Consider the following 13,582-nt stretch of genomic DNA (forward strand, 5'->3'; position numbering starts at 1 on the left):
TCTCATTTTTACTGTTTGATGGTCTTCTGGGAATAATTTCTTTTCATTTCTTTCTCATGTCAGCAGCTGTTGGTTTGTGAAGTATTAACTGGAAAAGATGTTAGTACATGAAATCGATTCTAATGTGATGCTGTGTATGTATATTAAAGATCAGTCGTAAAACTACATTTTCTTTCTGCATCGTTTCCCAAATCATATTTCTTGTTGATGGCTGAAACATTCACGACGCTTTCAGTTTAACCATCACATATGCGATGTTTACAGGAGTGAAATATAAAGACACTAATGCAACTAAAAGCATTCTCCGATATGCATATCAACTGATATCACAGCATCTGTGAGACTAATCTGGCCTTCTCACTGCTCCACCAATGCATCATAAGCATTGAACTTGGCCATTTGTCTCTTTCTGATCACACTTCACCCCTTGTTCTTCCCTTCTCGCATCCATAGATTCGCATAACTCCCGGTTGTAGGAGTAAATGTGGGCCACATATGAGAAGAAGATGAAGTTGAAGACACCAAGAACAGTGAGGAGTGCATAGTAGTAGTCTAGACGTGAGGCATTCAGGTTGTTCAGTATCCATCCCTTGCCATTCTTGCTCGTTATGTCAGCCACCAGTTTTAGGAGAAAGCTGCTGAAGAAATTACCAATCCCATAAGCTGTCAAGGAGAAGGCAGTCCCCAAGCTTTTCATGCTCTCCGGAGCTTGGTCATAGAAGAACTCTATCTTCCCAACGACCAAAAAGGCATCTGCTATTCCCATCAGCACGAACTGAGGAAGCAATATGAAGATGGTGACAGGAATATGGCCTCCCGTCTTGTCTACTCCATGGTTTCTTGCGATGCTTAGCCTTCTTACTTCGGTAAGCGACGCGACCGACATGGAGACGATCTGAAGTGCCAGTCCCACTCCCATTCTCTGGAGCAAGGTGATCCCCCTTGGGTTCTTTGTCCAAACTCTCATGACCTTTACTAAGTAGCAGTCGTAAAGGCCGACCGTTACGAGCATGGAAACAGTGACGAATGCTCCCAGGCTAGCTGGGGGGATTTGGAAGTGCGGCCCAATGTGAAGATCCAAAGTAGTGCCTTGTTTGACGAAGAGGGTGTTGATCTGAGCGATCAGGGTGCAGGGAATGAACATGGCGGCCAGAATCGGCAGCAGTCGTAGAATTCGCTTCGTCTCTTCCACCTGTGTGACCGGGCACAGTGTCCATGGCGTGGTTGGGCTGCATTTTACTGCAGCTTTGTTAAGGAACCTGCACTTTGGAATGGTGAGAGAATGGAGACACTTGCGTTTGATGATAGCGTAACTTGAGTACTTGTGGATGCACTGACCTTAAGCAATCGGTGGAGTCGATCCTGAACTTTCCTTTCTTAGAATACACCTCCAGATCAAGCTCATGAAGCTCCTTTGGGTCATTAGGTATGGGAAGCTTCCACTTCCTTGTCGCAGCCACTATAACCCTTGCCATCCTGGTAAATGGACTTCCTTGGGGCAGTTTGTGCCTGTAATATGGTGTGCCAGCCAAAAAGATCAACACCGAGATCAGCAGACCAAGGGTTGGGATTCCATAACCTAAACTCCATCCCACGTTGTCCTGTATGTAGACCAAGAACGTGTGGGCGAAGAGGGTCCCCACGAAGATGCTGAACATCCACCAGTTGAAGAAGGAGAGCTTGTGCATCTTCTCCTTGGGATCGAACTCATCGAACTGGTCTGCTCCGATGGTCGAGATGTTGGGCTTTGTTCCACCGTTTCCCAGTGCTATTATGTACAGTCCCCCAAAGAAGGCAGCCAACTGCAGTGTTGAAGTTGGCTCGCAGTTTACCTTGCAGGATTCTGGTTTCAGCGGAGAGATGGAGACTGCTAACGTCAGCAAACACATCCCCTGTGAGCATGGAGTTTGGCATTCGTCATGCACAAGTTGAGAAGATGATGACCTCTTTGGATTCGTTTGCCAAAAAAAGACTACTTTTCCCACTGGAATTCTCAAATATTTCACTACCAATAAGATCAAGGAGGATTATTACATGGCCACCGCTATCTTCTTCGGTTCTGACTGTTTGGTAGTGAATTATCATATATATTTCGGTCAGTGTTAAGATGATATTTAGAAAGGATTGAAAAAAGTACTAAGAGAATATTTCTGAATTTATAAATATCGAGAAAGTTGGATGATATATGTTTGACAATCTAACAGCTTAAACTTTTGGATTGAATTGGTGTCAAACTCAATATAACTTTGACTATTGACTCACTTATTGTTAATGGATTTCTAACATGATATTAGAGTCAAGATTTGTAAATGAGTGATGATTAAAAAGAAAAAGAAAGATAGGAGAGAGAAAGAGAAAAGTGGATGATTAAAAAAAAAAGAGAGAGAGAAAGAGCTAATGAGAGAGTGAGTACAAAAAAATAATGATTGAAAAAAAAAGAATTAAATCTGAATGATAAATAGTCAAGTTTTTGATCGTACCATTTATTCTGAGAAGATAATTGAGTCACATAGGAAAAAATGTTAGAAGATATTGTATGTCTCATAAGGAGAAGATTGAAAAAAAGGAGTAAACAAATAATTTTATATTAATATATATATATATATATATATAATAATTATTTAATGAATTAGTGTCTATCGGTATATTAATTAATGAGTTGACAGTACAGATAGGTCATTGACAACAGTATGTAGAAAAAACGATTGATTCGCGCTAACATTACAAGTCAACGTGAATGTGAACTAGCTTGGGAGAACATGAAAGCGACTTCTCAGAGCATGAAACAAATGAATTGAAGAGGAAGTCAGATAAGGATGAACTCAAATAATGGTGAGATGGAAGTCTCGGTTCTCATTTGTTTTGAGTTAATCCATCACCACACAGACAACCAAGATTTTTGCCGATTGTTTGACGGGGAGAAGTCAGTGGCACGGAAGAAAAGTCCACATGGAGGCCAATCGGTTGCCGAAGGATGAAGACGATCGTAGGACAGAAAAGTCTACGAGGAGTCCGACAAGGTCACGATAGCTTCCCGGCGCCGATATCTATGAAAGATTGTCTCTGCTTTGACTATCTTTGTATGCATGGGGAAGACTGGATCTAGCTGCCAACCATGGCAATCATGTCGAAGGGGATTGGCTATAAGTTGAGTTGAGGCAAGGGTGTCCCTTGGCATTCATGGAGTTGGTCCTATGGTGGGTCAGAGCCAACTGGAACAGTCAACGCTTCTATCATGTAAGACATGACGGTCAACGAAATGATTGCTCATGTGAAATGACACCAAATGTAGCGTGTTAGACATTAGGGTTTCTCGGACAGTGGAATCTTATGATAGATTATTAAGGTTTTTTACCAACAAAATTAATTACTTTTTTTTTAAAAAAAAATTATTTTTTATTTCGATGTAAAACCCTATCCCATACGATATTTTTATTTTATGGAAATCAAATATGGAGTCATGGAGATGAGCTCCACACAAACTTGTTGATGTCATGGAGATCCACACGTATCGAATACTTGTTCTTCTAGAAAAGCAGTGCTTTACTGGTGAGGATGGTGAGATGTCTTGTGGTCGCGTATAAGTATACGTTTCCAGTGAGAAAGGTTAAATGCTTGTGTCTACTACAAGTGGAAAATAGATCAGCAATGAATACGAAAACTTGGAGTTAACAGTGTTGAGATAAATTTTGTCTAGCAGCTAAAGATAAAGAGATAAATCTGAGTTGAAGGCAGTGAAATCAAACGAAAAAGGAGAAGTAAACCTGAGTTGAAGGGAGTGAAGTGGAGTTACCGAGAGATAGATGGCAGAAGAGAAGAGGAAGGTCCAGTATCGGCCGAGAAGAGCGTCGGCGACGTACGCCCCTAAGACTGGTGTCAAGAACACAGTGCCCACCCAGTTGGTGACGTTGTTTGCTGCATCAACGGTGCCCTGATGGAGCTTGTTGGTCAAATACAGCACCAAGTTGGATGAGATTCCATAGTACGCCATCCTCTCAAACACCTCGTACACTGCACAACAAGAATGATCACCGACCGATGTATGGGAATTAGAAGCTTAGATGGAAGTTATACAAGGCATATTATTTGTTACCAACAACGAAGGAGCAAGCAGTCCATCCGCCTCTCTTGGATCTAAGCACAGGGCTCCCCTTGAGGTCCACGGAGCCATCCTTGGCGTAGTCTCCCTCCCCAGTCTCTCTTATCTCCGCCATTGCCTATGGTGCTTCGAACACTCACGGAGTGGTTGCTCATTTATAGACTCTGTCAGACGCAGATTACCATTTTGTCCTCCGCACTTACTCCTCGCATGGCCTTCCCTCTGTATCCTTCCGTACCCAAGCGTTCATTTCACACTGTACATAGAAGTATGTGCGGGTCAGTGCATAATTATTCAGAGGTTTGATAAGGAAGCGTGGAAACGTCTTCGATGGGGAAGACCTGAGGTGCATGAGTAAGTTTGGGGTCACTGCTATTGCCGTCAGGTCTCCCTCGTTCGGCTGTGCAAGAAGACCGGCATGCCGCCATTGACAGCCTCGCTCCACGCCCTTGGAGTTGCACGCACTGTGAGCTCTTCTTGTTGCTATACTCGACTTCGTCCTCGCAGTTCAATGTACGTCTAACAACAAATAATTGATGTGTGGTTTAGTTCAGCAACCACTATGACATTTGTATCAGAACATGGCTTTGAGATAAATGAATCCCCAAAGTAGTATAAATTATCATCTAAGGAAGGTCGGATGACGAGACGATGGCATTCAAGATCAAAAATAGTAAAGAAACATTCATCATCAAAGCACCAGTGGTCTAGTGGTAGAATAGTACCCTGCCACGGTACAGACCCGGGTTCGATTCCCGGCTGGTGCAAGCCATTTTTTAGTAGCTTCAAGAATGCTTCCGCGCATAATTTGATATGAGATTTATAAGAAAGAAAAGGACTTGGCGGCAGCTTGAAAGAAGCGCACGAACAAAGTAATCTATTTATAGAGACTGAATATATAATCTACCTCTATCTTAAAATTACCCCTTTCTCCCGAAAAAGGAAAAACGTGCAGTAGGAATTACTTATAGAGACTGTTAACGCACGCCATCATGTGTTGGGAATGCATAATTTGATTATATGCGACGTACACATTAAGTTCACGAAACATGTAAACTTCAAATATGCCACTGCAATATAAAGCAAAATCCATAGGGAACAAAGAAATGTAGGAATTTTCAGATACAAACGAAACATTCAACACTAAGTCTCAGACAAGTGACCTCTCAAGCAAAGCTTCGATGAGCCTCTCAGGAACTCCAAGAGGTCGTTACAAAATTTTAAATCGACTATTGATAGCTCATCGCAAGTAGTCAAACACTGTATCGACCACCTCTATTCGACTTGTCTCTCCTCGAGTCATCCTGCAGGAGGAGGAAACAAATTAACATTCTGAGGATAGATGGTAACACATACTATTTTGTTTTTCGGTTCACTTCGAGGTGCTAAATAGAACCAATAAAATTAAGGTAAATAAAAATCTGAATGTAGTGTAAAATGCATTTGAGTCGATATGCTGACATGATAGACTGATTCCTGAGGTTTTAAGGTTGTAAAGGGATGTACATGAAAGCTGTATACGATCTTCTCATTGAAGTCGATGATTTCCTTCCACTTCCGCCCAATGCTCATCTAACAAAGAATTCATCGAGTTAGTTTCAGAACTGAGTACAAAATATTGAGAAACAAGGAAACAAATCTTAAGCATAAGAATAAAAAAGTGATTTAATATCATCGTATGCTTTATTGTTCACTTTTTTCTGGAATTGCGAACAAAATCAGGATCGGCCATAAGGTTTAGGATTAATATCTGGTCAGATCAATAAAATCTGATCATGGAGTCAGGTATTCTATAAAGAACCTAAAGTTAAAGATTGGTTAGGGATCAGCTGGAATCAGAAGGCAATCAGACAGATTGGTGGCATTGGTGAGCATAGGCTGCAATAAGCCTGACAGGTATTGGAACTAGCAAATTGTTAGAACTGGCCACAATCAGTCAGAACTGGTGAGATCAGCCTGGGATCAGCAAAGTACTGTTGATTCTTCCAGTTCATAACGATCCACAAAAAAAATCAGTATAGAACCTCGTGCACCGGGGCATCCTACTTATAGGTGTACACCTCAGCACACTGGTTCTTACCCCTAAAATAGAGAATACACTTATAGGTGTCTGGTAAAGCAATAAAGCTACAAAATGGTGTTTGGTAACTTTGAAAACCAAAGATCTTAAAACCTGCTTAGCTGTCTTGTGGACGAAAAAATCATAAGCGATATAGGAAAAAATATCTCATAAAGATTATGGAAGGAAACCAGGTAAGAATTGAGCATGTTAATCTTAATCTCATCAATCTGGTAAGTAAAATAAAGTCTGAGTGTCAATGTCCCTTTATTTTACTTACCTGAGCAGTCAGATTAACAATATTAATCATACTTTATACGGCAGTTTCCCGTTGTCATCAAGATAATATGACACTACACTGTCTTTCATTTTGTATTACTAAGACTTCCATTTTATTTTCCCAAATTTACAACTATGATGCTGTTTACAACTCTTCATCTTTTCAAAGTGCTAAACAACATTAACTCAACCAGTCATACTTGTAACTTCTTGGTGCATTTTGACATTCCTTGAATCCTCTTTGGAGAGTTTTCTGTAATGCAAACTTCTTCAAAATTCAGATTTTAATTTAATGCTTTACTAATATCACCATATTTTTGGTACAAAACAGCATAAGTTGGTGAATAGTGATTAAGCACTCAACGTCACAACTGTTAAGATTCAATCGAATGGTGCAAGCACACATTAAGCATAGCTCACAAATAATGCAGTGGTCATGCCATGAGTGCACGATGGGGCCTTATCATGGACCAACGACACCATCAAGTAATTAATTCAAAAACAGCACCCAAACAGTGCCACCAACATTTTCTTAAAAAGGTAAAGATCACGGTAAAAGAAAGAAACACGAACACCCAATGTTGTATATGACTACCTACAGTGTAAAGTAATTTATATTATATTATGTCTTTACAGATTAATATCCATCACAAATTTATTCAAGTATGAAAGAAAAGAACCTGAACAGCTTCGTTGCTTGCTGCCTTTGTCCACAACGCAAGCTTGTCCTGCCTTTGGCGTACACTAACAACAATACCACAAATTTCCTCACTCTCTTCAAACTGCTCCCCAATCAAAGCCATCAACTGCAAAATCCAGTTAATTGCATATCAAAAATTACTTAGGATTACAATCTAGTAAATTTCAAAATACTCGCTACAAACTTAAGAGCAAATTACTGTCAAAAAAATAAAAATGACACACCGTCTCTAGCCACAAGGTGTCAAGAGTGGCCTTTCTGTTACACGTAACAGTCCACTTGCCTCCATTGGCACATTCAGGATCTTCCCATTTGGGTTCTATCCCGGACTTGAAACAGTGGAAGTCGGTGTTAGCAGGCAATTTGCTCGGACGAAAGATCTGATCATACAAGCTGCAAAGAAAAATCAAAACCAAATGCACAATTATTTAGCAAATTTAAAGCTAACATGGAAGATGAGACAAAATTACAAGAGCCCTGGTTAAAGATTGGTCATATAACAACAGAACGAATGCCATAACCTTATTAACATCAGAGGGCTAAAAGTACATAGTCATATGATTCTTACAATGTTCGATTGGGATTATAACGAGTTTTATACCAACTGTTGTTCAACAAAATAAATCACAAAACAGTAGAAAAAAAGAAAAAGATTTCAGCACCCAAATGCTTGCAAATTTTGAACACCCTGTTGTGCTGTTTGAGTTGATACTTCTAGAACTCCTAACAATTAAATGGAGAAGCTGTAGTTCAAAGTACCGAGATGATGCTTTATTCCCTTTGAACATGAACTTATAGAAAAAAAGAGTGATAACCACACATGTTCTTACGATAAAAATAAGTATAATTGCTTTCCTATCTTCATCGTTAAGGATTTAGGGTTAAAATCATGATGGAAGGCGTCTCCTCCATTATTCCTTTTTTAAGATCTAAAGAAAGAAGGCTACTAAATAAATCATCAACACGCAAAACTGCAAAGAATCATACAAAGCTATGATTCACTTCCAGGGCAGGCTAGAAAATATGAACACAAGCAAGACGAACAATAAACCCTCTAAAGCACCACAGATCGTAATATAGATCAGGAGGAACAGATCAAACATCAGGGTTGTCGTACCACCAGAACTCCTCGACGGTGTCGAAGGTGTAGACCTTGCGAAGGGCGCTGCCCCAGGCGGCGCCCTGCTTCGGCTTCGACTGGTTGTCGAACCAGAACGTCCACTTCCTCTCCAGGCGGTGTGGCGCCTCTACTCCGCCCTCGCCACCAGAGCTCGCCGCCATCGTCTCGCCCACCTCCGCCATCCTCCTCTCCAATCTCCGTCGACTTTCACACAATCAGAAGCGACGAGACGCCAAAAGAGAGCCGCCACAAGAACGAAGGGTTCGGAGTCGGTCGCATAAATAGTGAGGTTTCTTTACGTAAGCCCCTCACATCATTTCATTTGCAAATAAAGTCCCACGGTTTATAATAAAGTCCCCAAAACGTCTGGGAATTAGTATGAATTAAATCTGATGAAAGAATAACCACCAGCGGTGTTAGGTCCGTAGAAATACATTGTCAACACATGGCTATCTTTTGGCTTTTTATTTAATATAAATTTTATCCGAAATAATTCATTTAAATCAAATTATGACGCTGAATAAAAAAAATCATAAATAAATTCGTGAGTTGAATTATATAGAAATATATATTAAAGATAAAATATATATTATATAGTCAAATCCAAATCTCACGTGTAGAGATTTATGATTTGAGGATTAATTATAAATGGTTTGATCGTATAATTTGAGTGTATGATTGATAAAAATCTCTCTTTATAAATACACATTATGATATAAATAAAATAATAAGTTTTTCAATTATTCATGGTATTAGAGTCCCTTTTGTCTCGAGCAAGACTTTTCCTTGTTCGACGGTAGTATATCCTCTTTTCTATGAGCTTGTTGGCCTCATTCAACCCTAGGTTCATGAAAGTCCTCACCTCCTTTATGATCTTGATCTTGGTGGCATGGGTGTCGAAGTTCTCTAACTTTAGATCAAACGTTGTCTTCTCCATAGGTGGCATTGGCGGGTCTAGGGAAGCCAATGATGATACTCGTGTCAGAAAAATAGCAATGATTATCTATGGTAAGTAAAGAATAGTAGTGATTCTCCTCACCGATGCCTCATACTATTCTTCTTTAAACAACAAACATTCAACTAGTAGATATGTTATCAAAAATCACAATCATAACCTTATGTGATATCCACCATGGGGCTCTATCAAATAAACGAGTGGTAGAGGTTCTGCCATCACTTCATATCAAAAGGAATCTTATCTTTTTATCTCAATTCTATGAATAAAATGACACATTTATTGAGTTCTTTCTTGACTCGTTTTTTATAAAGGATCCGAACAAGGATATATCTTTAGTTTAAAGCTAGAATAAATATATTTTTTTAATGATTGTGAGCTTCATAAATTACTCAATCAATTGCTCTTATTTTAGTTATTGCTTCAATTGATGTGTGGCATCCGTTATCCTCTATTCAACAATAATTAATTTCTCGTTACTTTTTTTCAATTTTTAAATAATTATAACTTATTTTGATGCTTGCCTTAATAATAAAGGTCACAGACTACCTTTTAGAATATCTTTCATATTCTAAAATGTCCTTCATATTCTATGATAAACCATTTGAAATTATTTATACTGATGTCTAGTATATTACTCTGATCATCCTCTTTGATAATTTTAGATTCTATACTATATTCGTTGATTACTTCATTAAATATACATGGCTATATCATTTCATACATAAATATGAAGTCACCAAAATCTTTATCCATTTTAGAATGGCGGTCAAGAACTTCTTCTAGTCTACCATCAAATAATTTACTCTAATGGAGGAGATAAATACCGAGCCCTAATTACTCGCCTATTATCTTATGGTATATAACATCTAAAGTCACCACATGCACATCTCAACTAGTTGGCTCTATTGAACAAAAGTATCAATATATAGTTAAAATTAGTCTCGCCCTTTTACACCAAAACTCTATACCATTAACCTTTTGGTTAGTAGCCTTTTAATATACCTCTTTAACCATATATTCACCTCAATCTTACAACATTAGTTATAATTAGAAAAGCTATTTCATAAATCCTCGAACTTTCAATAACTTAAAGTATTTGATTGTTTATATTATCTTTGACTATGCCTCTATGATCACACAAGTTAACACTAAGATTCAAGCCTTTCATCTTCATTGAGTACTCTCTTGAACATAATATATTTCGATGCTCTAATCCTCAAATTCAAAAGGTCTTTATACCACATTATGTTATTTTTGTTGAGTCCACTTTTTCCTTCCAAAATTTTGCTCATTCACTAATGCAAGCCACTACAACAATCATATATCACTAGGTCTATATTAGTACACCATAAACCCTCTCAAGCACACCCCTCACCACATCAACCAACAATTCTTCTCTAGACCTGTATCTCTTATCACTCTAGTACATACCACCTCACCCTCTCTATAACTTCTTCATCCGCTCCTTTACTTACTCACTTTGCAATGCTCGATGAAACAACACTCTTGGCACCACAAAGGATATCTTTATCCTCTCCTTGGCAAAGTAACACTAAGGTGTATCAGCTTGATTAAGTATATGTTACTAACTCTCTACTAATTCTTATCCCTCCAATATAACCTAATAATACAATTGGGTTTGAACATTACATGATAACATGCTCCAAAAATAACATCTTCAAGCCATATTAAATCCTTGAAATTATTTATATTGATGTCTAGCCCTTACCCCAACCACCTCCTTTGATAGTTTTAGATTCTGTCATTTTCGTAGATTGTTTCACTAAATATACATGATTATACTCTCACAAACATAAATATGAAGTCACAAGAATATTTACCCATTTTAGAATGATGGTCGAGAACTTCTTCTAGTTTGCAATCAAAACAATTTACTTTAATGAATGAGATAAATATAAAGTCCTAACAACTCACCTCTTATCAAGTGATATACAATATCTTAAATCACCACAATACATACATCAACTAGTTGGCTCTACTGAATGAAAGCATCGATATATAATTAAAATTAGTTTCACCATTTTATACTAAAACTTTATGCCACTAATCTTTTGGTTAATAGTCTTTCAAATTGTAGTCTATCTCATTAATCGCATGCTCACCCCAATCCTACAACATAATTATCATTTGAAAAATTATTTCATAAAATCTCAAACCTTTAAAAACTCAAAATATTTGGCTATTTATGTTATTCCTAGCTACGATCCTATATATCACATAAGGTTACACTAATAATATCTAAGCCTTGCATCTTCATTGGATACTCCCCTGAGCATATATGTTTCAGTACTCTAATCCTTAAACTCAAAAAGTCTTTGTATTACGTCATATTATTTTTGTCGAGTCCACATTTCCCTTTCAAAATCTTGCTCTTTTAGAAATGCGAGCTATTATAACAACTATACATCACTAGGTTCATATGAGTATACCTTAAACCCTCTCAAGCACACCTCTTACCGCACAAACCAATAGTTATCTTCTAGACTTGTCCTCCTTTATCACTCTAGTTCAGCATCACCTCACTCCCCCTACAACTTCTTTATCTATTCCTCTACTAACTCACTCTCCAATGACCAATGAAGTAATGCCCTTAGCACTACAAATGATGTCTTTACTCTCATCTCGGCGAAGTGACACTAAAGTGTATCAGCCTGATTAGGTACATGTTACTAACTCTACCAATTCTCATACCTCCAACACAACATAATAATACCATTGAGCTTAAATATCACATGACAATAAGCTCCAAAAAATGATATCTTCAAACCATGTTAATCTTTGATTATCATGCTACCACAAGCTTTCTACTTAAGCCTACTAAACCTATCATCATCACTCAAGCTCAAAAATCTCTATACTGATGCAAAGCCATGCGTGAAGAATACGATGCTATACACCATAGTGCCATATGGACCCTTGTACGATCTCACAATACATAAATTATCATCGGGTGTAAGTGGATCTTTCAAATTAAATGGAATATAGATGGATCCAGTACTAGATATAAAACACGTCTAGTAGCTAAAGACAACGATTAGGTGTTGATTTCATAAAAATATTTAGTCTAATTATTAAACTGACAAGAATTCAACTTATCTATTACTCATATACATCAATTAGATATTAACAATACTTTATTAAAAGGGACCTCAATTAAAGATGTCTTATATAGCAATCTTTGATTTCATCTTCCCTTAATATCTAAGTCATGTTTGTAAACTATAAAAAACTATTTATGGACTTCGCGAAGCTACAAGAGCCTAGTATACCAAAATTAACTCATTTGTTATATCAATCAACTTTGTCAACTCCAAATTTGACACCTATTTATTTCTACAAAAAAGAATTATATATCTACTAGTTTATGTGGATGATATTATCATAAGGTAATAATCCGATGGAAATCAAATAGTTCTTTAAACAATTTACAGATTAATTCTCCATCAATAATTTAGAAACCTTAAATTATTTTTTCGACTTCTCATATCTCAAAAGAGGTATATTTAAGATCTATTATGAAAGACGAATATGTAGAATATCAAAGAAGTCGTCACCCCATTATCCACCACTGAACCACTTATAATGATAGTCGGATCTTAGATGATAAGTACTTGGTTTCTTATAATATTTATCTCTTACATATTTGTACATCTCATTTATAGTTAATAAATTATAACAATTCATATATCGACCCTCCATTGTGTATTGGTGTGCACTAAAACGCATCCTACGATATCTCAAATGAAATAAAATATAATCACAATATTCATCGTCATCAAACTTTTAGCTCACAAAATATTTTAATTGTTTCGATCCAAGATTATCATCCAAATTTAAACTTACGAGAACTTGATAAAAGATGATAACGAAGAACAATTTTACATTCCTTATATCATCAATTAACTTATAATTTAAAAATCAAATTTGAGTAAATGATTTGATTACATAATTTCAGTATATAATTAAAAAAATTCTTAAAATCTATTTAAATATATATCAATAACAAGTTCTCCCATTCTTCAATAATAAGGTGATCTAATTATCATGCATGTCATACAAAGTTGTTTTCAACGGGTGACCACCACGACAAAGCGGAGACCAATATCAAATTTCAAGCTATTCACCGAACAGATGTCGTAAGCGGTTCAAATCACGGAAACCAAGTCAGGACACTTGCGGAGACTCGCAATCAAGAATACTGATGCATTTATTTACCTTCTTTTATTACACACTGACTAGAAGTTACGGACCATATGCACCCAGTAAACAGTTTCATTTAGCCAATGACGAGGCTTTTTCCAACGCAGAATCCACTGTCTGGCTTCTTGGACAGAGACACTACCAAA

The 13,582-nt window shown here is 37.3% G+C and overlaps 2 protein-coding genes and 1 non-coding gene across 3 annotated transcripts; 1 reads left to right on the top strand and 2 right to left on the bottom strand.

Moving 5' to 3' along the window:
* Positions 1 to 113: 113 nt before the first annotated feature.
* LOC103984432 (protein NRT1/ PTR FAMILY 5.2) lies at positions 114 to 4,252 on the bottom strand. The gene is made up of 4 exons (XM_009401913.3): positions 4,094 to 4,252; positions 3,794 to 4,011; positions 1,339 to 1,892; positions 114 to 1,259 (listed from the first exon to the last, which is right to left on the bottom strand). Exons 1-4 carry the CDS (start codon positions 4,212 to 4,214, stop codon positions 377 to 379), a joined length of 1,776 nt encoding a protein of 591 aa, XP_009400188.2. The 5' UTR covers positions 4,215 to 4,252; the 3' UTR covers positions 114 to 376.
* A 543-nt stretch (positions 4,253 to 4,795) lies between these two features.
* TRNAG-GCC (transfer RNA glycine (anticodon GCC)) lies at positions 4,796 to 4,866 on the top strand. Its single transcript has one exon. It is a non-coding gene; the product is annotated as a tRNA-Gly (tRNA).
* Positions 4,867 to 5,151: 285 nt separating this feature from the next.
* Positions 5,152 to 8,519, bottom strand: LOC103984431 (eukaryotic translation initiation factor). Its single transcript, XM_009401912.3, has 5 exons — positions 8,255 to 8,519; positions 7,362 to 7,530; positions 7,118 to 7,243; positions 5,606 to 5,671; positions 5,152 to 5,403 (listed from the first exon to the last, which is right to left on the bottom strand). The coding sequence occupies exons 1-5, from the start codon at positions 8,437 to 8,439 to the stop codon at positions 5,353 to 5,355; spliced, it is 597 nt and encodes a 198-aa protein (XP_009400187.2). The 5' UTR covers positions 8,440 to 8,519; the 3' UTR covers positions 5,152 to 5,352.
* Positions 8,520 to 13,582: the final 5,063 nt, after the last annotated feature.

This window comes from Musa acuminata, chromosome BXJ2-5 (assembly GCF_036884655.1).
Source record: "Musa acuminata AAA Group cultivar baxijiao chromosome BXJ2-5, Cavendish_Baxijiao_AAA, whole genome shotgun sequence".
NCBI lineage: Eukaryota > Viridiplantae > Streptophyta > Magnoliopsida > Zingiberales > Musaceae > Musa > Musa acuminata.

What these genes read in the sequence shown, in the direction of transcription:
- LOC103984432 (XM_009401913.3), bottom strand. Translation starts at nt 4,214, where the DNA reads ATGGCGGAGATAAGAGAGACTGGGGAGGGAGACTACGCCAAGGATGGC. An exon ending in TGCTTGCTCCTTCGTTGTTG is followed by an intron (nt 4,012 to 4,093) that starts GTAACAAATAAT and finishes CTTGTTGTGCAG; the next exon opens with TGTACGAGGTGTTTGAGAGG. An exon ending in CTTCTGCCATCTATCTCTCG is followed by an intron (nt 1,893 to 3,793) that starts GTAACTCCACTT and finishes CCATGCTCACAG; the next exon opens with GGGATGTGTTTGCTGACGTT.
- LOC103984431 (XM_009401912.3), bottom strand. Translation starts at nt 8,439, where the DNA reads ATGGCGGAGGTGGGCGAGACGATGGCGGCGAGCTCTGGTGGCGAGGGC. An exon ending in CAAGCAACGAAGCTGTTCAG is followed by an intron (nt 5,672 to 7,117) that starts GTTCTTTTCTTT and finishes ATTCTTTGTTAG; the next exon opens with ATGAGCATTGGGCGGAAGTG. An exon ending in AGATCGTATACAGCTTTCAT is followed by an intron (nt 5,404 to 5,605) that starts GTACATCCCTTT and finishes CTCCTCCTGCAG; the next exon opens with GATGACTCGAGGAGAGACAA.